General features: G+C 59.4%; 2 protein-coding genes across 3 annotated transcripts in view; one reads left to right on the top strand and one right to left on the bottom strand.

Moving 5' to 3' along the window:
• Window positions 1–10: 10 nt before the first annotated feature.
• On the top strand, window positions 11–2,792 carry SPHK1 (sphingosine kinase 1). The gene is made up of 6 exons (XM_007185747.2): window positions 11–75; window positions 339–562; window positions 897–1,049; window positions 1,161–1,255; window positions 1,336–1,451; window positions 1,752–2,792. Exons 1-6 carry the CDS (start codon window positions 11–13, stop codon window positions 2,527–2,529), a joined length of 1,431 nt encoding a protein of 476 aa, XP_007185809.2. The 3' UTR covers window positions 2,530–2,792.
• An 891-nt stretch (window positions 2,793–3,683) lies between these two features.
• The window catches only part of UBE2O (ubiquitin conjugating enzyme E2 O), a 57,617-nt gene continuing 38,647 nt past the window's right edge, over window positions 3,684–22,653 (bottom strand). Inside the window, exons 2-18 of one of the 2 annotated variants that reach the window (XM_057535337.1) lie at window positions 17,002–17,061; window positions 16,765–16,875; window positions 14,671–14,768; window positions 14,090–14,153; window positions 13,278–13,421; window positions 12,837–12,946; window positions 12,550–12,700; window positions 11,856–12,328; window positions 11,322–11,476; window positions 10,960–11,072; window positions 10,738–10,866; window positions 10,009–10,098; window positions 8,537–9,233; window positions 8,162–8,298; window positions 6,236–6,439; window positions 6,079–6,136; window positions 3,684–5,931 (exon numbers count right to left, since the gene is read on the bottom strand). In XM_057535337.1, the coding sequence (XP_057391320.1) occupies window positions 5,261–5,931; window positions 6,079–6,136; window positions 6,236–6,439; window positions 8,162–8,298; window positions 8,537–9,233; window positions 10,009–10,098; window positions 10,738–10,866; window positions 10,960–11,072; window positions 11,322–11,476; window positions 11,856–12,328; window positions 12,550–12,700; window positions 12,837–12,946; window positions 13,278–13,421; window positions 14,090–14,153; window positions 14,671–14,768; window positions 16,765–16,875; window positions 17,002–17,061 (3,465 nt within the window). In that variant the 3' untranslated portion in view covers window positions 3,684–5,260. The remainder of the gene's footprint in view (window positions 5,932–6,078; window positions 6,137–6,235; window positions 6,440–8,161; window positions 8,299–8,536; window positions 9,234–10,008; window positions 10,099–10,737; window positions 10,867–10,959; window positions 11,073–11,321; window positions 11,477–11,855; window positions 12,329–12,549; window positions 12,701–12,836; window positions 12,947–13,277; window positions 13,422–14,089; window positions 14,154–14,670; window positions 14,769–16,764; window positions 16,876–17,001; window positions 17,062–22,653) is intronic. The other variant, XM_057535338.1, reaches the window with a different exon arrangement.

Below are 22,653 nucleotides of genomic sequence, written 5' to 3'. Positions count from 1 at the left end.
GCACCCTGCGATGTCCACTCACGTTCTGGGATTTTCACGCAACTGGACTCCCCTCCCCCTGGCAGCGCCCAGGGGGTGAGGACCTGATCCCCCGGAGAGAGCCACGGGGCTCTGACTCATCGTCGGGCCGGAACCCGAGGCCCCAGGAAAGAAAGCCCCTCAGGAAGAGACCCTTTGCCTCTGGGGGTGGGAGCTCAGTTCTAGGACGGGAGCGCCCTTGGTGGCACTGGACCTCGGCTCTCTGGACCTCTCGGAAAACTAGGCGATGCCGGAGGCGCGTGGTCCCAGGACCTAGCAGGGCGCCCCCCACCTCAGGGGGCCGCTGCGGACTCCACCAGCGCTGTCTCCTCTCCCTCAGATCCGGCAACCGCAGGGAATGACGCGGGTGCCCCTACAGCCCCGGCTCCGGGCGGGGAGGGCGAGACCCACAGCCGGCACCAAGACGCCCGCCTGGGCAGCACCGATAAGGAGCTGAAGGCAGGAGCCGCCGCCGCGGACAGCGCCCCGACAGCGCCGGGGACCCCCTGGCATCGAGGGCCTCGGGTCGCGGTTATGGATGCAGGTTTGTGGGGGCCTGGCGGGGAAGGCCTGTAGGGGGTTCCCTTCTCTCCCTCGCGAGGAAGGTTGGCCCGAGTCGGCTGAACAAAAGAGAGGCTGTGGACGCCCGAGAGAAGCACTTTTCCCGACGAGACCAGAAGCGGGCCGAGCCTGAGCCAAGCCAAGCTGGCCGGGTGAGGAGCGCGGTCCCGCCGCTGGAGCTCCCCACTGGAGGCCGCTGCCTCTGGTCAGACTCCGTTGGATCAGTTACCCGTGGGTTTCAGGCACCGCGTTTCCACCCCAGTGCCCTTGCTGTGGTCGTCAGCCCCCTAGTGGCCGGTTCGGGTTTGTCTTTACAGCGGGCGGCTCCCGGAACCCGCTCCCAAGGCCCTGCCGAGTGCTGGTGCTGTTAAATCCGCGCGGGGGCAAGGGCAAAGCCCTGCAGCTCTTCCGGAGCCACGTGCAGCCCCTGCTGGCCCAGGCCGATGTCTCCTTCACGCTGACGCTCACTGGTGAGTGTCTCCCCGCGGGGGTGCAGGGAGCATCCCCAGCCAGGGACCCACCCCCAACCCCCAACCCCCACCCCAGTCCCCGCCGTGATAGCCGCGCTGCTCTCTCCGCAGAGCGGCGGAACCACGCCCGGGAGCTGGTGCGGGCGGAGGACCTGAGACGTTGGGACGCGCTGGTGGTCATGTCTGGAGACGGGTTGATGCATGAAGTGAGGCCCGCACCGGGAGGCTGGGCCTGGGTCGTGGGGGTGGGGTGCTTCCCAGGCTGAGGCCACCTGTGCTCCAACAGGTGGTGAACGGGCTCATGGAGCGGCCTGACTGGGAGACCGCCATCCAGAAGCCCCTGTGCAGCCTCCCAGCCGGCTCTGGCAATGCACTGGCCGCTTCTGTGAACCATTATGCCGGGTGAGAGCCCAGGGCCAGAGTGGGCCTCAGTTTCCCCTCAGTGCCACCCTACTGCCAGGTTTTCTTTCATAAGTTACCATGCGCAGGGGTAACTTCCATGCCCTCTTCTCTGGAGCCTCGGCCCCTCCGTTCTGGGGCCCTCTCCGTGACTCCAGCTGCTGCCTCCACCTGCTCCATCTGTCACTCCTGCCAACTCCCTAGGGACTCAGTGTCACTTCGCCCGCCCCAACTCCCCAGGAGGAGGAAGGGGCGGACGTGTGAGGGCTCCTGCCCTCCCCATCTGACTTCTCCCCCCTGCAGCTACGAGCAGGTGACTAATGAAGACCTCCTGACCAACTGCACACGGCTGCTGTGCCGCCGGCTGCTGGCGCCCATGGATCTGCTGTCCCTGCAAACGGCCTCCGGGCAGCGCCTCTTCTCCGTGCTCAGCCTGGCTTGGGGTTTCATCGCTGACGTGGATCTGGAGAGTGAGAAGTTTCGGCGCCTGGGTGAGATGCGCTTCACTCTGGGCACCTTCCTGCGTCTGGCGGCCCTGCGCACCTACCAGGGCTCCCTGGCCTACCTCCCTGTAGAAACGGTGGTCTCCAAGATGCCCCCCTGCCCCGCTCGGGACCAGCAGGCCCAGCAGGGCCCTGTGGACGCCCACCTGGTGCCCCTGGAGGAGGCAGTGCCCTCTCACTGGACAGTGGTGCCGGAGCAGGACTTCGTGCTGGTGCTGGCACTGCTGCACTCACACCTGGGCAGCGAGATGTTTGCTGCACCCATGGGCCGCTGTGCGGCCGGCGCTATGCATCTGTTCTACGTGCGGGCAGGTGTGTCGCGGGCCACACTGCTGCGCCTCTTCCTGGCCATGGAGAAAGGCAGGCACATGGCGTGTGACTGTCCCCACTTGGTGTATGTGCCCGTGGTTGCTTTCCGCCTGGAACCCAAGGACAGGAAGGGTGTGTTTGCTGTGGATGGGGAACTGATGATCAGCGAGGCTGTGCAGGGCCAGGTGCACCCGAACTACTTCTGGATGGTCAGTGGCTGCAGGGAGTCCCCACCCAGCCGGAGGCCACCTCCAGCGGAGCACTTATGACTCCGCGGGCCTTGCCGTGCCTTCGTCTGTCTACTTGGTTTCCTCTGAGCTTAGGCCCCTGCCCCCCCCCAAAGAGTGGAGGGACTGTCCACAGCTCACATGGCGGGTCGGGAGGAGGAGGAAGGCTCCTGGAGAAGGCTGGGAAGGACGGCTCTGCCCACCAAAGGCCAGGATGAGGTGCTGGGCTAGGAGCGTGGAAGCCACCATGTTTTGTTTTGGGAGCCCCACCTCTTGAATCAAATCCAAATAAAGCAACATTCCCAGCCTACTGGTCTTATCCTAGGGGTTGGGGAGAGTGGGGTCTTGCTTCTTCCAGGGCTCTAGAATTTAACATGATGCCCAATGGTCCCTCCTGGATGGGGCAATGCACGGTACTGGCCCCTGGGAAGTCATTTTGGTGGTGGGCACGGGATCAGAGCTGGTCCCGGCTGCTTTTGTAGGGGTGGGGCCCTGCCCCAGTGATGAGTATGCCACATCTGGCCTGGAGCCAACTGCCTGTTCGCACAAGCGGGAAGACTGAGGCTCAGAGCGAGTATGTCTTACCTAGGGCCACACGGCCAGCGAGTCTCAGCAGAAAGAGAAAATGTCTCTGAGTTAGACGCCCTGGGGAAACCTGGCAAGGAGCAACGGAAGTCAAAATGGCAGGCAGCTGTCCCCTTTTTACGAGGAGTCCGTCATCCCTCCAGGGAGGAATCTAGGTGTCCCTCAGCCTCCCCTGCCCTCCTCCAGCCCGTCCTTGTGGGGGAGTGGTGGGCAGATGCCATCCGCTCAAAGTGGGGAACCCTTTTGGCTTCAAGCCCAGGCCAGGTGCTGCCAAGTCAGCTCCCCCAGCATCTGGAAGGAGCTGAACCGGTGCAACTGGTCAGTCACGGGCCCCTGGGGACCACAGCTACTGCTGACGCACTGCTGAAAGGTGGCTCTTGAGGAACAGGACACAGGCCCTGCTTGGAGGTTAGAGCACCGACCCACTGAACTTCTAGATCCTCATCTCCCGGCCCCTGTGAGTCCCCCGACGGGAGACGCGGAGACTCAGAAGCAGGCTGGGAGGGGAAGGTGCCGCTGCCTCGAGCCTCCCCAGCAACAGGGATCTTTCCTTCCCCTGGGGAGGGTGTGTGAGGTGCCCCCGAGGGGAAGAAAGGCGACAGAGCCAGACGGATGGCAGAGGCAGATTTAATGGTGCCACCTTGTCTTTTTTGTACATTGTAATGAGCCAAACAAAAAAGAAATGCAAGTAAAAAAAAAGTTTAATCACACAGCACTTTATACAGGTATCTTAAGCAGGAGGCATTCACATCTCCACATGAACAACGCACCGGGAAACACAGCCCCAGCAGTCACTCCGGGTGATCCTCAAACAAGACACCGACTCCGGCCCCGCCCTTCCCTGCGCTGCTGCGCGGCTGCGGCAGCTCAGGTGCGGAGCCAGCGTAAGGCGGACAAGACGCATCATGCTTTGGCTTCTTATTTTGTCTTTTTTTTTCTAGTAAGAGTTAATATCTTTGCTTTTGAGATTTATTTTCTTTCAATCTTAAATATTACATACATACACCAAAATTACATAGCTGCAATGTGCTCAACAGCTTCCTATTCAACTGGAGCTTCACATTATCAAACGCTTAGAAAACTTGTAAACCTCTGGGCCCGTCTCTGCGAGGGAGAAGCCTGCCGGCCGCCTCTCTCCCGCATTGAGCCTGCAGCTTGTAAGTGAAGGGCTGACAGGCCTCGCTCTCATCCTCCGGGAGAGAGGGCTGGCTCGCTGTGTTCCGGGAGCTACATGCCGCCTCCCAGCGTTAGCATTTGATAGTGGGAGGGGCACAGTCTACAGGGGAGGCCCTCGCACTTGCCCTAGCCTTGTCTGTGCTGCTGCCTCCTGGGGCCCTGGGATGGGGCTGAGCGGGGGGAGCAGATGGGCAAGGCCCTGAAGCCAGAGCTGCCATCCCCCAGCCCCATGGGACAGCAAGAGCAAGGCACCTACAGCCGTTTCTTTCCCTGCAGCTCCCTGGTCCTCACTCCATGTCAGCGTGTGAGGGCCACCACCTCTCCTGGGGGTCACCCTGAACCCAGCCTGGTCCCAACCTCTCTTAGAGAGCGAGTTCAACAGGCCCGAAGGCTCTCCTGTGTAAATGGGCCAGAGCAGAGCCAGGAGTCTGTGACGGCAGCTGCAACTCCCAAGGGAGAGTGTTGGTGCTGGGAGATGAGGGAGGAGGCGGTTGGTGGTGGCAGCAGGAGGGCCTGGGACACTAGGAAGCTACAGTGGGACTGAAGAGGACAAAGGGGACCGGGCAACCGCTGGAGCAACCCACACTTCATGCAAGGCACGTCCACTCGTCCCACGGGTCCGGTCCCGCGGGTCCGCACACACCTGGGCCCCGAGTTCTCCCGTGTCAGCCCCCACGAAAGGCCCACCTCCGACCTGAGGTGGAGATGGCGAGGGAGGAAGTGCTGGGACACCCTGCCTAGGGTGACAAGTGGAAAATCAGCAACAGGGCTCAGATTTTCCTTGCCACGGGGACCCGCTTGCTGGAAGATTGCTTGGGAACAGAAATGGCAGCATCTCAAGAAACTTCCTGCACTTCAGCATCAAACTCACCTTGGGAAGAAGAGGGCAATGGGCAGGGCTTGCACTGGGGACAGAGGAGGAAAGGGAAGAGGGGAGGTTCCAGGGGAGGGAGTGAGCAGGCAGCAGCTGGCCTCTCCGCGCGGCGACGCTCCTTCCTCCAGGGCTGGCTGACTACTTGTCCTCCACGCTCTCGGGCATGCCCGCCTCCATCAGAGCGGCCCGGAACTGCATCAGGACCCCCCGGATGCTCTTGATGAAACCCTTAGAAAGCGGGAAGAGGGGGAAGCCGATGTCAGGGTAGCCACTCTTCTCAGGTAAGAAGCTCCGGTAGCTCTTTCTCCGCTTCTTTGGTTTGACACTGGGTGGCCCTGAGGCGTCAGGCGCTGCCTCCGAAGTCTGGTCTGTGCGGTCCCTGCTGGCTGAGGCCGGGCCCTGCGCGCCGCCCTCCGAGTCTGAGCCCTGGGAGGCCTCTCCGGGGGCCAGCCCTCCGTCCTCAGGTTCTTCTCGGCCGTAGTCTGAGAGCTCGGCCACAGCTGGCGGCTCTGGAGAGCTACTGTCCTTGGGAAGCCCGTTGGGCAGCGCTTGGGCCCCCTCCAGCAGGGTGTGGGTTTCCAGCCAGGACTCAATGCGGTTCACCAGCCGCCAGCCGCCAGTACTGAAGTGCTGCCGGATCTCCTGCTCGAAGACCTCGGGTGGCCGCCGCACCAGCTGGGTCATGGACTGCACCACGCGGATGAGCGCCATCTCGTTGTAGCAGCGACTGTTCTCATAGCCCTCCTGCAGGCCGCGGTCGCTGTCAAAGCCGGCTTCGTTGTAGTACGGTTCATTCACCAGGATTAGACCTGCGGGAGGAGAAGCCCATCAGGCCCGCCCGACCTCTCAACCCCCAAGAGGAGGCCAGAGCTACAGACAGGAGGTGGGGGATGCAAAAGCCAGAGTCACTGTGCCCTCCGGCAGCCCTGTCACCACCCCGGCCCCGCCCACCGTACCTTGGATGGAGATGAGCACCTGGAGAAGGCTGGATTTGCTCGTCCACCTCTCTGTCCCCTAAAACACACACACACAGTGCGATCGATCAACTCTGTCCCAGACACCTGCCCAGACTGGCCTCCCCCAATCCTGACCAGGTGCCGGCACCGTACCCACCTTTCCAATCCAGGTGCCCAGGAGGCTGACGCACACCTTCCCATTGTCATACAGGTTGGGGTTCAGACGGCCACTGCACTGGGAGAGGTAGCAGAAGTGGGGGGGCACGGCTGGGTAGATGTTGGGGAGCTGGATGTCAAACAGGTAGAGGCCGTCCTCGTAGGGGGTGCGAGTGGGGCCCCTGATTAGGGCCGAAAAGAGGTCCTAGAGGAGGAGGGAGGGAGGGAAAGCTGAGGTTGGCGGTGGGCTTCCACGCGGGGCACCTGGATGTGATCCTTCCCAGGGCGCTGTGCGGCTCCAGCAGGAGCGGGAGGAGCCCCCTGGGACTCCAGACACAGCCAGCAACAGAGAACCTAAACGCAAACACCTCTGTGCAGACCTGCTTGGCATCTTTTAACTCCTGGCACAAAAAGAATTTTCCAAGCCTGTTTTTATCCTACCAGGTTTTTTCCTTATAAATCATTACTTGTAAGTTGCGTTCCTCAAAACAGCCCCCCACCCCCCGTGAAGCAAGCAACGATTGCAACCCATCAGAAGACGAAAGAACATTCCAGGATGGCAAGGCTGCACTTGCTTTTAGGGAACTAGAAGGATGAGAGGAATTGAAGTCGGGGAAAATGCTGGGAGACCACTAGAAACTCAGGCTGTAAGTCATCAAGGAGACTCTCCACAGACACCGGAGATCCACACTGACTGTCGGGGTGGGGGGGGACACCATCGCCAGGGCAACGTGCCGGGTGAGCAACGAGCTGAGAGCCGGCTAGGGCCAAGGACTAGCTGGGGTGACGGAATCCTCTCGCGCACTTGGGACTGGAGGCACGCTGTGGGCCTCAAGATAACACACGATTTCCCTTTCCCTCTGAGTGAGATTTGGGTAGAGAGCGAACAAAAGAGTTCTTCCGTCAGCAGAGCTGAGACGGGCTGGAATTTTCAAAAGGAATTTTACTAAAACCCAAGGAAGACTAAAAGCATCATCAAGAACCTCGAGCAGCCCTGACCATGCACGCGCTCCTGGCCCTGCCCTGGGGTTTCTGGCCGCCTGCAGGCCCATTTCAACAGTGCCTCTCTTTGTGGTCCCTTTCCTTTGGCCCCTTCCTCCAGGCCTGGGCTGGAGCTGAGGCCTCACTCGGACCCAAATTCAGTGTCTCGCATGGTGCCTGGCACACAGCAAGGCCCAGTGAAGGTCTGCTGAACAAATAAGGTGGCAGATGGACCACGCTCGCTCATTCCTGGAACAAACAAGGAAGCGCTCACACGCCTCCACCAGCATGACTCAAAACACGGGGCCCAGGTCACAAACAGAGAAGTGGCAAATGGAGTGTGACGTGGGCACGGGAGGCTATACTGTCCTGTAGCTAAAAAGCAATGACCTACATCAGTGTGAATCAACATGGGTAGGTCTCAAAAATTACCCTGTTGACTGAAAAACAACAAGTTATAGATGATGTGTATGATGATGTGCTATTCGTGTAGAACAAATCCTACAAGATAGTCTGGTTTATGGTGATGCACGAAAATGTAAACATGTAAGAAGATCATCTGGAAGGAGACCCATGAAACTCCTACTAAGGTCATGGCCGCTGGGGGCAGGGTGAGGATTGGTCAAAAGCAACTATGACTTTTTCTAAAACGTTCTAATTTTTCAAAAAACGAGAGAAGAGTCAGGTAATCATTATAATCTTAAATTAACTTTTAAAAGGACGACCATCTGGTCTGGACACACGCAGGGGACTCCTGCCAGCCGTGTGGCTACCCTGGCGGAGCCTGCCCTGCCCTCTCAGGAGTCCCTCAGGCCTGCAGGTCCAGGGGCCGAGGCTGCAGCCTCTCGGGCACCAGGCGCCCACACAGCACAGCCGCACCCGCACCAGGTGGTCCCTAGGCCCCTGAGAGGCGCCTCCGCGGCCCGGCCCGCACCAGGCTACTTGCCATTCTATCCTCGAAGGTCTTGACCATGATGCCGTCGGGCAGCGAGGTAGCCAGCAGGGCCATCTCCTTCCGCACCGTGCTGAAGAACTTCTTGGCTTCTGGAGGCTGGAACTCAATTTTCTTAAAAGAGTGATTTGCTAGAGGGGGAAAGAGAGTGGTCAGCTCCTCAGGGCAAGGCCTGGGAACTCCACCTGGAGGTGCGGCGGCCGCTGGGAGCGCTCCCCCGACAGGTGGATGAACCCACATGCTCCCTGCCCTCCTCTCCTGGCACGGGGACTGGTGCCCAGGCCAGGGAAACGGCTCCCCCGCCCTGGGCGGCAGCCGGGGGCCAGCCACCTGGCCTCCAGATCTGGAACACACACGGGGCGAACTCACAGGGCGCGAACTCCAGCACTGAGAAGACCTCGCCCTTGGCGCTGGTGAAGGTGACCCCGGGCTTGCCGCCGCACTGCTGGCAGAGCACCGGGGTCTCGCTGGGCCACTCGGCCTTCACCGGCGACTGCCCCTCGGGCTTGTCCTCCTTGCGCTCCGTGTCTGGCACCGCCTCCATCTTCTCCTCCTCTACGATGGCCACGTTGTCCAGGGTCTTCTTGAGGTTCTCCTGCAGCTTCTTGATGTCGTCCAGAAACTTCTTCTCCCGAGTCGGCTTCTCCGGCTCCGCCGTTGGGGAGGTGGGCGAGCCCGTCAGAAGCTGCTCCACGGTCATGTTCTTGAGGCTCTCCAGGATCTTGATGGCCTCTTTCAACTCCCGGAAGCTCTTAGGGGGCCCATCCTTGCCAGCCTTCTCCATCAGCCCAGCCACAGGGCTGGCCATGGCCACGGCTCCCTGGATGGCGGCCGTGGCGGCCTCCTCACTGATCAGCACTCCCTTGTCCTCCTCGGGGGCCGCTGGCGGCTCGGCGGCCGGGATGGGGGGCTCCTCTATCTTGGGGTGCTCGTCCTCCACCAGCCCATTGTCCGTCTCCCAGCTGTCACTGTCATCCTCCCACTCATCCGAGGACGCCCCACTGGTGCTGCCTTCTACCGAGTCATAGTCTGACTCCTCGATCTCAGACTCGATGTTGTACAGGTGCTGGTGGGGGGAGACGGGGCGCGGGCCATTCAGGGGCGCCCTGCCAGGACCCCAACCCTCAGAGCTGATGGTGACGGGGCGCCCTGAGGCCTCGGCAGCCACGCCACCCTTCCTCCCTCTCCTGCTCTGGCCTCCGCAGTTGGGCCTCTGTGCTTGGTGGTCCCTAGGCCCCTGAGAGGCACCTCCGCTGCCCCAGCCCCACCCATGGGCCCAAGGCCCAGCCAAGGCCTGTTCCAGCCTCCTCGCCACTGAGTGCACTTGGTCAGCTGGGCCGTGTCACACCCTGTTCCCGTCCCTGGAATGGCCTCCTGGACGAGGGGTGAGCCACCCCTCCGCCATCCCATGTCGGTGCCAGGGGAGGGGAGCTGGGGTGTGAGCATCAGCTCCAACAAGGGAGCGAAGAAGCAGCGTCCAAGACAGCCCTGCTGCTCAGAACCCACCTGCTTTCTCCCCCTGGTCTGCGAGAGCTTTCCTGGAAGTGTTGGTGCGAAGGCTCTGTTTCTTAAAGGAAGCAACCTGTGTTTTCTTAGCACAGTGAGATGGGGATCCAGGCAGATCTGGGAGGTCTGTGAAAATCTACACACGACTGGCAATCCAGCTGTAGGCTGCCTCTCTGCCTTCCCGACTCTCTCACCCCGGGGCTCTGGGTGTAATACTGCCTTTCCTTTCCCTGAGACCTTACTCCCCAAAAGCAGACTCCCCGGCCAGGAAGATGTGAGCTCCCGGCCCGGCTGCCACGGTCTGGAGCTGCGTGGTGGGCTCTGCAGGGGCTCACCTGGGGCAGGATGATGGTCTTCGAGTTATCAGCCCACACCACCTCCACCTTGCTGCTGACGTCCACGCGGGCCACCTGGCCGACCGACGGCTGCAGGGCAAATGGGGCAGGCTCAAAGGTGCAGCTCCCCAAGGGTGAGGGGAGGGGCAAGACCATGAGAAGAGAAGGGATGTGGGCACCAGCCACAGACCACCATGAGTAACTCGAGCACGGGACCCTTTGGTTGAAACACCCCCAATGCTCGCCATCCACTGAGCCCCCCACTCACTCCCTTCCTGCTTGCAGCACCCTGGTCTCTCCGGGCTTCCCGACATTCCCAGGATGGGGTTCCAGCCTCGGGACTTTTGTCCCCACTCTTCCTCTGCCTGGAATCTGCCCAACCCCACCCCGTGTCCCCACTTGTTCTCCAGGGCCCAGCTCAGACGCCACCTCCCCAGGCCTCTCCTGTGCTCCTATAGCACCTGACACCACGCTCGTGGCGCTGAGGACAGGAATGGGCTTCTCTAATAAGCCCAGGGAGCAGCTGTGTGAACGAGGCCTGAGCCCGGCAGGCAGGTGAGTCCTCGTGCAGGTGCTCGGACTGAGCGGCCCCACTGCCGGCAGCCGCTCTCCTGGGGAAGGCGCTTGGGGTGGACACGCAGCCCAGAGGACTTGCAGGTCTCGGCTCCTGGTGCCACCTGGTGGCACCATCAGGTACTGCAGCTGCCACACAGGCCAGGGCGTACGTACCTCATCCTCCCTGTGAGGCCCTCCATCCTCAGTGTTGCCAATTCGGATAACGATATCAGTCGTGCGGAACCGAAAGTCAGGGTGATCGGCAATGTCGTAGACGCTCACATCTTCCTCCTCTCCGATCAGCTGGGGAGGGATGGGTGGTCGTGAGCCCAGGGGCCCTACATCCAGCCCACCAGAGCCCACCCTGAAGGAGACGCGGGGGCAGCACCCGCTCACCTCCACGTCGTCCCCACTCGGCCGCAGCTTGAACCACTTCACCATGCAGGTGCGGCCCACGTGGTCCCCAGACTGCACCACGCCGTAGACAGCGGGGTCCGGACAGCTCTGGACTGGGGACCCAGCAGGGTGGGGGGGGGGACATGACTAGCTAAGGCGCCCTGGTGGTGCCACCTGCCACCCACCCACCCACCCACTGCACGTCAACCACAACGGGGCCCAGAACCCACGGCTTCCCTGGCTCAGTCAGTGCAGGCCAGAAAGGCTCCCCGAGTCTTCAGAAGAGTGAGCCACCGTCCAAGGGGAGTGTCCTTGATGCCCAGACCTCTCGCCCCTTCTCCCCGAGCCCCGCCCGGCACTACCTCGCTTGTCCACCACGAAGTCTCCGGGGCAGAACTCGTTGTTGTCCAGGTGGTGCACGGGGAAGAGGTCGTTGGAGCGGACGTTGCACTCCACGGAGCCGTCCTGCCACATCACGTCTGCTGAGGTCATCGTGGTCACCACCTCCACCGCCACCCTGCAGTGCAGGACCAGTGAGGAAAGGGCAGCTAGCTACGCTCTCTACCCACCGCCCCGCCCCGCGGGCTTGGTAACCTGAAACTCTTAGCATCAGGCAGCAGGGAAGAAACAGTCTCCCCAACCAGGCATCTCCTCCTGGAACGGGCCCCGTCCCGCCCTCTCCCACTCCCAGATCCCTCCCTCCCACCCGGCCAACCCCAGGCACCCACGTCATCTCGGCTGGGCACCCCTGAGCCTTCACGGGGCTTGCAGACCACGTGTGCGCCCATGTGCACATGAGCCTGAGTGTGCATGCGTGTGGGAGCGGGGCGGGGGCAGGAGGGGAGGGTCTCAGGCTGGACACCCGGCCGGGAAAGAGAGGGTGCCCCTGAGTTTACCTGTCCCCCGGCTTGAAGTCACGAGTGATCTTATTCTTCTTCCTCTTGTGTTTCCGCTTTAAGTTCTTGATGGACAAGGGGATGCTCTTCTTGCGACCTGTGCCGCTGCCGCTCTGGGAGGAGGTGGTGGAGCTGGCGGAGGAGGTCACTGAGCTGGTGTCGTCCGTGTCGTCAGCGGCCTCGTCATCGGCGTCCTGCTCGGCCGAGTGCAGCCTGTCATCCCCGCCCTCCTTCAGCAGGAAGGGGGGCAGCTGCTCGCCCACCTCGTGGGCCTCCTCGGGGCCCTCGTCCTGCATCTCCACTGGGCTGGCAGACCCATCAGGAGTCTCCTCGGGGCTGGCGGACCCTGCTTCACTCTTGGCTTTCGCCGCCCCCTTCTTGCCTGTGTCCTCCATGGAATGGTCCCTGGAGCACTGGGAGTCCGGGGAGCAGGACATGATCCTCACGACCTGCTTCTTGAGGAGGCGCTTCACCTGCGGGGTCGGAATGGGGAGGGCAGGCACTGTGGAGAGGTGGCTGACGCGGCCGGACCCCAGGCAGCTCGGTCTGAGGGGTGACAGCTGTACACACCTAACTGGCCTGCAAGGGTCATCAGGGCTGCCCCCCAAGGCCTAAAGCACAGACCTTCCTGCTGTGGAAATGGCTCAAGGCCAGTTCCTCAAACGCCCGCCAAGCCCCAACCCCGAGGACATACCTTCTTGGCCATAGAGCCCTCCCCCTGGGCGCAGTGTTTTTCTGGACATTCACAGGCAATCTTGGCCGGCTCTACCTTGGCTGGGAAGACATACAGACAGCGCTCCCCGAGCTGCCGCTGAGCATGGTCAAAGCATCCGAGACGCTTCACCCTGGGAGGGGAGAGGGGAGAGGCAGGGGCTGGGCCAGGGGGTTCTCAGCCCCGTGCACCCGTGCCCACGGCCCAGAGGCTTGCTTGGGGACTGCTCCTGGGGGCGCTGGAGCGGGTGGCACACTGGAGCCGCTCACCTGCCTAGGTTTTCCTGGGTGATGACAGAGGGCGGGGGGCTGACGCTGTCCGTGCCCCCTGGACAGAAGCTCTTGGTAATCCACGTGACCTTCAGCTCCACAACCTGCACCTGGGGGTGGCGGGCGGGACAGGGCCACGGTCAGCAGGCTCTAACGCCCTCTCTTTAGGCAGCTGTCCGGAGCCCACCTGCCCCCAGAGCAGGAAGCAGGTCTTCATCACAGTGTAGCACCAAGTCTGGACACCCCCAGAGCAGGCCCACCCCAGGGGTCACTCACTGCGGCCTCCTCACCTCCAGTCAGGGCCCAGAGGACCTGCCACTCACCACCCTCCCACCTTGCTCGGCCCGGGTTCCCCTGGTCCTCAGAGCAGCCCCACCTCAGGTGAGGCAGGGTGGGTGGGAGATCCAGGGCCTCACCTCCCTGTCCTGCCCCCACCCCTACCTCTTCGACCAACACGCGGAACTTGCTCTTGGTGCTGAGCACGGGCTTGACCCCTGACAGCCACTGGACACTGGAGAAGATCTTGGCAGGGCCAATGAGCACCTGGCCCGGGTAGAAGCCGTAGGAATCATCAAAGAAGAGACCCTGCAGGATTTGGGGCCAGAGAAAAGTCCCCGTGAGCACTGCCTCCTCAGGGGAGGGTGCTCTCCATGCCCGCACCCCCTGCTCTGTGCCTGGCTCCTGCCGGCCCCGGGCCTCCACGCTCCACACCCCCTAAGGCTCCAGAGCAGCGCCTCCCAGACCTCAGGTGCACACAAATCACCAGGGATCTTACTGAAATGCACGCCTGACCCATTCTGCTTCCAAGCTCTCAGGCCACAACAATGCCGCTGGTCCAGGGGCGGCACATTAAGTACTAAAGCTCTAGAGGGCAGGGGTCCCCAAACCTGCTTAATCACACACACTCCCTTAGTATTCTTATTTACAAACTGTGTCATGTACTACTGTTCTAAAATGTCAGTTGTAGTAAAATACTGCATACGCTCTAAGAAAACAGGAGATTTAAAAAGGATGAGATACCAAGTTAACAAAATGCAAAGAAAGGTTCTACTGCTTTCTGCCCACACCCAAACTTTTATACCTTTGGATACACACCGCCCCTTTTCTAGGAAAGCACGGTGTAGAAGCAGTGGTTAGCCTGGGTCAGCTCCAAGCTCTCTGCTGAGAAGTCCCTCCTGCACAGCCCAGGGGCTGGGGAACATGAGATGAGGGGCCCCCCGCCCCCCCAGGCTCCTTGGGTGGAGCCAACGTACAGAGTCGCTGACGTGCGGGCAGACATCGTAGAGCTTGGCACCATCCTCTGTGTTCATGGAGCACCTGCAACAGGGCACAGGGGCTTGGTTGGCACCCGACACAGTGCCTGAGTCTTAGGGGAGGCGAGGCAGCCAGGACCCCTCGTGGTGCTGGTCAGGCTCTAAAGGACTTGCCCAGAGGCGTCAATACGTCCGCCCCCCCCAAAATAGGCAATTCATCCTCCGCCCACACCTCAGCCCCTGCACTGGTACAAGGAACTCTCCTACAAAAACAAGACTCTACCCCCCAGATCTGAGCGTTCACCACCATTAAAGTGCCTAAAATAAAGCATCAGCACCTCTCACGTGTCCTAAATGATAATGCAGCTCGCCCGAAGCCAGGGTAGAGCCTAGACCAGAAACTGAGCCAGAGAATCAGGCCAGGCTGACAAGGAGACCAGCTCAGGGTCAGGTCCTGAGACTCGAGGCCCCAAAAGCCTGCAGCCCCTGGCACGGCCCTCGAGGAACCGAGAAAACACCCCCTGCCCTCCTTCACGGGCTGCCCCTGCCGAACGATGGCTCCTCCGTGGTGAAATCCGCACCTGGCACCATTGGACAGCTTGAGGATGATCTGGTTCTTCAAGTCGTAGACCTTCCCCAGCCAGCAGTCATAGGCAATGTAGTCCCCATACATGAAGGGCTGCAGGTCAGGGGGACAGGGGTGTGAGAGGTCTGGCCGATGACACTGGTGTCCAGGGCACCAATTCCTCTTGGTCCCACAGACAGGGGAGGAAGGCTCTAGATAGGTCCGACCTAATAGCTGCTGCAGCAGGCTTTCCCCCGAGAGTCCAGCTGCACCCCAGCTCCCCTCCCACGCAGAGGCAGAAGCTTGACGGCGTCCCAAGGACACAGGACACGTAAGTGGGAGCGGGCTGGGGAGGGTGGTTATACAGACGAATAAGTAAGGTGATTTAAGCAAATAAATAACTAAACTGAGGATATCAAGAGCCAAGTCTCTCACTACTGGGGACGGCACTCACTAATACAGGAACAGGAAGGGGAAGAGAGGAGGAATCTGAGGAGCTAGACTGGAGCTGAAGGATCAAGATGAACTCGTACATCTTACACACACAGAACAGGCACGGACACATTTAGACCTGTGTGTGTGTCTACGTATGCACACATACATGTGTTCCCTAGTGTTGTCCTGAATAGGGCCTAGTAGCAATTAGCACACCCAGCTTGCATCCAGATCTTGGCTTTTGAAATACCATTTTCTGAAAGGAACCAGGGCTCCTTGGAGAAACAGCTGATTCTAGGCTGGATGAGAAAAAATACAAGATGGAAAGAAAGTGTTTAAAAAAAAATGGCGGGGATATGTCAAAAGGACACAGATGTCAGCTTGAAGGGGATCCTGCCGGCCAAATGTGGGATCATTCAGCAACAGAACAAATAATGATAGTAACAGGTTATAACCAACTGAATAAAACAGGAATCTCTGCATCCATACTGATGTACAAAAATGAATAAATGGGACAGAAAGTACAGCTCTTCCATACAGTATGCCAAACTAATAAAAACAAGACGGCAACGATGGAGTCATAAAATCACCATTTAGCAGCCCCAGAGTGCTGGCTGGTTCAGGTGGGAATTGTTAATGGAAGCTAATGCTGATGGATGGGAGTTTGAGAAGTACCGGGTTATTGACACAATCCCGGAATACCTCCCCACAAAATAAATACAATCGCTTGCAAAGGGGTGAATGCTGACTTTACGGTGGGGAGGCATGGCAGAGCCCCAGACGACTGGGGAACAAATGGAATGTCCCCACCCTGCGGCCGCAGGACGTTCCGGGCCAGCTTAGAGCTCAGCGCACTTCCGGGGCAGTTCTGCCGAGAACGCAGGGCCCCAGGCTGGTCACGGGCACTGTCAGATGGCCCCATGCTCAGGGTCACCCGGGATAAGGAAGACAAAGCAAGACTGGGGAACCTCTCCAGACTGGGGGAGATCAAAGAGCTGACAATTCTTGTGTGTGCTCCTGATGGAATCCTGGGTCAGAGGGGAAAAAGGAGATTGTTGGGACAACTGAATGAGGTCTGTGGATTGGACGGTAATGGGTCAAAGTCCTCGTCTGGGGCTTTGAATGGTGGTTAAACAGCAGAGTGTTCCTGTTTTGGGGAAATACACATTGTAGTATTTAGGGGTCATATAGCATCATATCTGTAGTTTGCTTTCAAATGTTTCAGAAAAGGGGAGGGGAGAGACAGAGAGGGAGAGAAGGCGGCGGGGGGAGTGAGAAAGAGAGAGCGACAGAGGAGTAGAGAGAGGTGGGGAAGGAGGGAGGAAAGGCGCTGGAGCTAATGCAGCGAAACGTCACCAGCTGAGGAACCTGGAAGCTGCAGGGGATAAAGGTACCTACAACTTTTCAGTAAGTTTGAAACCATTAAAAAAGTAAACTGAAAAGAAATTTATTCCAAAAAAAGCATTAGAGGAGAAAGGAAACCAGCAGTCTCTGCTGGAGACGTAAAGCTGTGTCCTGACCTCATGTCTGAATGGCTGACTCACAAGAAGCATGGTCAGGCTGCAGGGAGCGAGCTGACTGCTGGGCTTGGCCGCCCGGCCTGGGAAGGTGCCGCGGAGAGAACCAGAGCCCCGAGAGGGGAGGTCAGCAGGGGTGGCAGGTGGGGCGGGCTCACCCAGATGTGCTGCAGGTCCTTGCTGTTGACGGGGTAGACGATGCAGTTGGTGCCAATGAGCTTCACGGCGCAGTCGATGTTCACATCGATCACCGTGCCACACTGGCTGTCCTGCGGGGGAGAAGGCATCCAGGTCCCGGCAGGCGCCCCGCGGGGTCACCCGGCAGACCCGGCCAGGACCTGCCCCAGGCCACCCCCACTACCACCCTGCCCCACCGAGTGGGACGCGGGACTCACAGTGGAGCGCATGTGCCGGACCACATCCCGGGGCACCACGGAGCGGTCCTCTAGTTTCAACTGGAACAGAGAGCACAGGTGTCAGAGCACGGCCCCCGAAATCGCTACAGGATACAGTCTTCTCCCTACCTCTTAGTGAAGCGTGGCATACGTATAGCTAAGCGCACAAACCCTAAGCCCAGAGCTCGGCTTTGCCAAATCCCACGCGCCCCTCCAACAGCACCCAGATCAGGAGACAGCACGCCAGGCACGACCTCCCGCACCAAAGGCAAACACCGTGCTCACCAGCAGTAACTCTGATCACACTGAAGTGTGGCTAAATGACAGATCACGTAAGGCCTCATTTAAATTAAAGATTTAACAGCCCATTCTGCAGAGAGCAAAACATGTTGCTGTGAGTGGAATCCTTTTTCCAGCTTCTGCCTGCCCTGCACCCGTGTTGCCGAGCGCCGAGCAGGGTGGGCTAGAGGAGGAGCGTGACACTGGGCCGAGGGTCACCCTGAGGCCGCTATCGGCCTCACCACCTTCTAACCCGGGCCATCCTGCCCGGCCAGTCACAGCCTGCTCCTTATCTCCTGCCCCGCAGAGGACTGCAAGCTGCTGAGTAACCAACTCTCAGGACGCAGGCTTCTGGAGCCTGGCCAACTGCGCAGCAAGCACTGACCCGCCCCTCCACGACAGACCCCTCCCCCTGCCGGGCACCGGATGCCCCACAACAGCCCAGGCGGGAGATGCTTCTCCACTGGGCCAGTGCATCTTCCTTGCTGGTTCCCCAAACCTGGGGCCGCTCCTCTGTGGCTCCTCACTGAGTCCTGGGAACCGGTGCATCCCTGTGACTGCCCACCTCCCCGGCTCAGGCACCTCCAAGACCCCAGACTAGGGGGATGGAAGAGCTGTTCCCTCAGACACCCAACCGAACACTCAAGATCACTCCACCGTAGAACGTGGGGCCTGGGACGGTGACCTCACGAGAGGAGAACTGAGACGGGAGACACGCGCTTACAGGCACCGAAATCCTGCCAACGACTAAAGCAAACCCTGCTGTTAGTGGGATGTGACTTTAAAGGGGAAGCAACGGGCCCGCCATCAACAGGTGACAGAGATGCTCCTACAGGGACACAAGCCCGTGTTCCAGATGAGAGGGAGCCCCGGTGTTAAGCACACCGGACACTCACCTGCGCTGGCGCTGCAGCCTTGCAAAGCAGCCTCGCAAAGCGCTCGTGTAAAAGGTGGGGTGAGTGGCTCAGAGGATTAACGAGGCAGTGAAAGCACAGACGGCCACCAGGCGCCTGGCCCACAGTAAGGGCTCAGCCAACGCTAAGTGCCGTGATCACTCCACCTGCCTCCGCTGCCCCCTAGGCGCAGGCTGAAGACCCTGAGCTCAGGATCCAAGATCCCAGGAGGCTGCAAGGGGCCACGTGGAACTCCGCCAAGGGTGTGCTGGGAAGACAGTGCTGTTTTTCTAATTCAAAGAACCTCCTATCCTGTAACCCTCTGGGCCCAAATCCCTGGGTGGGACATGGTATCTTCAGTGCTGTCCCACCCTATCTCAAACCTCTGCTCTCATTTTAGACTTCAAAAAGCCACAACTGCAGGTCTTTCCAAGTTGCCATGGAAACCAGAAGTTTCCAGTGAGGGGAAATCCACTGGGAGAGGGACAGTGCTGCATGGGGTGGGAGGTGACGCCGTGCTTGGAGCAGCTGCGGCTGCGGGCACAGGCTGCCTCGCGGGCTCAGGGACCCTGAGGAGAGACCCAAGTTGAGTCTGCACATTGTCCCAACCTCGGCGTCTGTGTCAGTCCCTGAGAGAGCTGCCAGGAAAGGAAGGGAGTGGCCCAAGCGCAGACCCTAAGTCAGCGCAGTCTTTGATGGGACACGGCCCAGCCTCGCTGCCCCCGAGGGGGTACGGGAAACTGAGGCTCCCGCTCTGAGGCCGAAGCAGGAACAACACAGCCCGTGAAAGCTGGCATCACAAGGACAGGGGTGGGTTTTCTCCTTCCTCCCTCTGTAGAACCTCTGCAAGGCTGTGGGGCAGGCAGGTCCCCGAGTTCCCAGGAGGGGGCCTGGTGAGCCAGCGTGTCCCTGGATGTGGCTCTCCTGACCTGCGCTTGGCCTCTTGCCCAAGTCTGACTCCCTTCCACCGTGAAGCTGGGCCTCCAGGTTCTTCTGATCTTGCACGACGACGACAATGACAGTGTAGAGCAGAGCGGGGTGGCAGGGAGGACAGAGGGATGCAGGGGCCACTATTCTGGCTACATTTCCTTTTTTTTTTCTTTTAATTAATTAATTTTGGCTGCGTCGGGTCTTCGTTGCTGCGCGCGGGCTTTCTCTAGTCGCGGCGAGCGGGGGCTACTCTTCATTGCGGTGCGTGGGCTTCTTATGGCAGTGGCTTCTCTTGTTGCAGAGCACGGGCTCTAGGCGCGCAGGCTTCAGTAGTTGTAGCACGCGGGCTCAGTAGTTGTGGCTCGCGGGCTCTAGAGCACAGGCTCAGTAGTTGCGGCGCACGGGCTTAGCTGCTCCATGGCATGTGGGATTTTCCTGGACCAGGGCTAGAACCCGTGTCCACTGTACTGGCAGGCAGATTCTTAACCACTGCGCCACCAGGGTAAGTCCCTCTGGCTACATTTCTTTTCCTTGGGAATTCCAGAAAATGAGAACAAGACGCCTGGGAGGGCGAGGATGACTTGCAAGCCTCTCCATGCTCTTTCACAAGTTTCCCTCCCAGGTGCCCACGTCCCACCACACCGGGCACTGCTCTTTCCACATCCGCCAGCCGCTCCAGCCGGGCATCTCCCACGGAAGAGCGCTTACCCACGTCCTCCTCGCCTCTCCCTGTTCCGGGCACGTGCTCCCTGCATCTCGAAGGCTTTCAGAACCCCTGCTCTGGAAGCCTCTCCTCACAGCAACAGCACAGCTGGTGTGTATTACACTCCATGCAGTTCTCTAGCACTTCACGTGTTTTTTTTTTTTTTTTTTAAAGTTTTACTTGATTTTATTTATTTATTTATTTATTTTTGGCTGTGTTGGGTCTTCGGTTCGTGCGAGGGCTTTCTCCAGTTGCGGCAAGCGGGGGCCACTCTTCATCGCGGTGCGGGGACCGCTCTTCATCGCGGTGCGCGGGCCTTTCTCTATCGCGGCCCCTCCCGTCGCGGGGCACAGGCTCCAGACGCGCAGGCTCAGCAATTGTGGCTCACGGGCCCAGCTGCTCCGTGGCATGTGGGATCTTCCCAGACCAGGGCTCGAACCCGTGTCCCCTGCATTAGCAGGCAGATTCTCAACCACTGCGCCACCAGGGAAGCCCACTTCACGTGTTTTAACCTGAGAAATCCTCCACAACTCCACGAAATAAGCATACTGTCACTGTCTTTACAGATAAGTAAACTGAGACAAAGAGAAAATAAGTCATGTGTTCACGGTCACACGGCTCCTGAGTGGTGCCGCCGGGACTTCAACTCAGGCAGTCTGGCTCGAGTCCATTCGCTTAACCACAGAAAAAGCTCCTCCCTCCCCAGAGCAGCAGAGGTAGGGACAGAGTAAAACACATTTCTGGCAGGTCCACATCCTCTGAAAGACAGTTAGTTCTTCTCCTGGTTATAAAAGCAACAACTGCTCTATTCACTTCTGGGGCACATGGCAGGCGGCTGTGGTGGCCTCTGCCTGCGGACGTCATCAGGGCCCTGAGCACCCGCCAAGGCCGCCAGGTGGGAGACACCACCGGGTCTCAGCAGTTTGCCCATCTCTGCTCCTCCCACCCTTGAGAGATCATGCACCCAGGCCACAGGCACCAGACACTGGAGGCTAACACCAGAGGGCGCTGTGCCTGCTCTAGGAAAACGCCACACTGTAAAGTGAAACTAAGCCATGAAACAGAGCCACGTTTTTTGTTAGGCACACCCTGGACGCAGTTTTTAAAAATTGTTACCAGGGTGGGATCTGAGGTGGAAGGTGGATAGGTTTTAACTGTCATTATTGGCTCTAGAATTCTGAACAACCTCTGAGGTGGTGAACTATTGTTTAACATTTCTTGAGGGAGAGCTGTAGCTATCAGAGGTTTCTGAATAACAAAAAAAAGCAAGACAAGAAAGGTAACACACCAAAATGTTAAAGTGTCTGAGTGAAGAGGGGCTACAGGTGGTTTTAGAAATGAACATGCATTACTTTGGAGACTTTTAAAATTGACGTATAGTTGATTTACAATATTGTGTTAGTTTCAAGTGTACAGCACAGCCATTTGTTTTTGTGGGTTCTTTGCAGATTATATTCCGTTACAGGTTATTACAAGAGATTGGGTATAACTCCCTGTGCTTGGACACTTTTGTGACATGTCTGCGGGACATGCCAGGTGGAATCCGAGAGCCCACATCCTTTGCTTCCACTGCCTCCTCTGGAAACAGGAGTAGCAAACAACACATCTGCCCCACATGGCGAAGATTCCTGCACCTGCTCTGGAGGAAGAGAGCCAGGCTTCAGGGAGGACAGGCACTGGTGAGATAAGTCCCGCTCTGACTCAGCCTCCACTCTAGTGCAGCAGAGAAACAGACAGACAGGCACGCGCAAACACACACACACACACACACACACACCACACACACACACAGGTCAGGGGGTGCTCTGTGCCATACAGAAAACCAAGGCACTAGCCAGGGTGTTGGGGGAGAGGCTGGAAACGGGAGGGGAGCAAGAGCAAGCCATTTATTTTACGAGGGTGATCAGGAAAGGCCACTCCAAGGTGACACGTGACCAGAGATCTGAGTGTATTAGGGGAGTGAGCTTTCCAAGCAGACAGAAGAGCTGCCCTGAAGACCCTGGTGGAGTGTGCCTGGGTGTTCGACGAACATCGGAGGCCAGCAGGGCTGCAGCAGAGCAGCAAGGAGCTGGAGGCAAGGCCAGGTGTCTGGGGCCTTAGCGAAAGCACCAGGGAAGGACCTGAGAGTCCATCCTGAGTGAGACGGAAGCTCTTGCAGGTCTCTGAGCGGGGGGGTCACGTTAAAAGAATCATCTGGCTGTTGGGCAGGGTAGGGTGACCAGGCAGCCCAGTGGTTCTCAACTGGGGGCAACTCTGCCCCCCAGAGGACATCTGTAATGTCTGGAGACACGTTTGGTTGTCACAGCTGGGGGGAGGGGCTCCTGGTGGTTAGAGGCCAGGGATGCTGTTAAATATCCAACAATGCTCAGGACGGCCCCCCACAGCAGAGACTGACCCGGCCCAAAGCATCAGCAGTGCTGAGGCTGAGGAGCCCTGAGGCTGTTCCCAGGAGAGCCTGGTGGGCTGAGACCAGAGGTGGGTGAAAGGGTCACCCTCCAGATCCTTTCTGAAGTTTGAGCTAATGAGGTGCTCCAAGTCGGAAAGCAATTCAGTGGCAAAGGGAGGAGTGGGGACACCGCCGGGGGAAGGCAACATGGCAGGGGGGCTGAGCACTTCCGTCCCACCCCCATTTGAGCTCCAAGGAGCTCTGCCCTGGCCAGGAGGCCCACTCTCTGCCCCTTGCCCCCCGGGCTGCCCGAGCCCCTTGCCCCCCGGGCTGCCCCCCGGGCTGCTTCCCTGAGCTGCAGCTCTGATGCCCAGCACTGACGGCACAGCAGGAACGACGACCAGCTGGTCCCGCAGCTCCTGGTCTAGACCCTCATTCCTGAACCTAATTCACCATATAAA

The sequence above is a fragment of the Balaenoptera acutorostrata genome, chromosome 20 (genome assembly GCF_949987535.1).
Source record: "Balaenoptera acutorostrata chromosome 20, mBalAcu1.1, whole genome shotgun sequence".
In the NCBI taxonomy this organism is placed as follows: Eukaryota; Metazoa; Chordata; class Mammalia; order Artiodactyla; family Balaenopteridae; genus Balaenoptera; species Balaenoptera acutorostrata.
Note: the sequence above shows the minus strand (reverse complement) of the source record. Positions and strands in the feature narration are given on the sequence as shown.